We start from the raw sequence: 1,027 nt of genomic DNA on the forward strand, positions 1-1,027 counted from the left end.
CATGCTATACCATATCTTATGAAATTATATATATTTGAAATAAAAATGTCATGTTGTACAAGCAAAGTTAATTAACTCCAGATAGATGTATTTGTGAAATGAGGATATATTCATCATTTTTACTCTATTAACATGTGAACTGTTGATTATTTTAATTGAAGATGCATTATTAATGTGATATTTAAAAATAAAAAGGAAAGGAAGAGCTTAAAATTATTCCACTTCATTAATTATGAAATACATGTGAGTTCAAATAAAAATTTAATATCTTCATGCCTATTACTAGGAAAAAATATTAAAGGCCTATTACTACCATGCATTTTGTTGAAAAATCAAATATTCAACCATAACTTTTTCCTTACAAGGAGCAATTTGCCAATAAATATTTTAAATGCATTTGTCCAAGCAAATTTCTTCTTTTCTCAAGAAAATAATGAGAAAATTAAAATATCAGTATTTGCAACCATGCTCATTGTAAAATGTAAGTACAAAATGGATAAAATTTAAAACAAATCATCAAGGGAAGGGGGCCGAGGCCGGTCACCTTCACCAGGCCGGGAAGGCAGGGGTTTGGCTCTGGCAACCGCGCTGCGATGTGGTTCGAGATCCTGCCCGGGATCGGCGTCATGGCCGTGTGCTTGGTCCTCCCGGGCATGGCCAAAGCGCACATCCACAGGTTCAGTAACGGGGGCAAGGAAAAAAGGGTTGCCTGTTACCCGTATCAGTGGAGTTTGATGCAAAGAGATAGGCGGGTCTCTGGAGTTAATCGTTACTATGTGTCAAAGGGTTTGGAGAATATCGATTAAGGAAGCATTTTCCTGATTGATGAAAAATAAGTCAGTCATACTCATCTACCCCTTCTAGAAGGTTATGCAGTGTATTAGTGTAGTGCATAATAAAAACAACAAAAAAGTAAAAACAAAACAAAACAAAGCAAAAAACAAATCATCAATGCCTTTGTGAGGAAGCAGTTATATAAATTAAGTCTTATAAAGCTGATGAACAGTTTTTCATATGAAAACAATGG

At 34.8% G+C, this 1,027-nt stretch overlaps 1 protein-coding gene across 1 annotated transcript; it reads left to right on the plus strand.

The window, feature by feature from the left end:
• Positions 1-593: 593 nt before the first annotated feature.
• LOC110592684 (NADH dehydrogenase [ubiquinone] 1 alpha subcomplex subunit 1-like) lies at positions 594-806 on the plus strand. Its single transcript, XM_044920180.1, has one exon. It carries the CDS (start codon positions 594-596, stop codon positions 804-806), a length of 213 nt encoding a protein of 70 aa, XP_044776115.1.
• Positions 807-1,027: the final 221 nt, after the last annotated feature.

The sequence above is a fragment of the Neomonachus schauinslandi genome, chromosome 12 (genome assembly GCF_002201575.2).
Source record: "Neomonachus schauinslandi chromosome 12, ASM220157v2, whole genome shotgun sequence".
Lineage (NCBI taxonomy): Eukaryota > Metazoa > Chordata > Mammalia > Carnivora > Phocidae > Neomonachus > Neomonachus schauinslandi.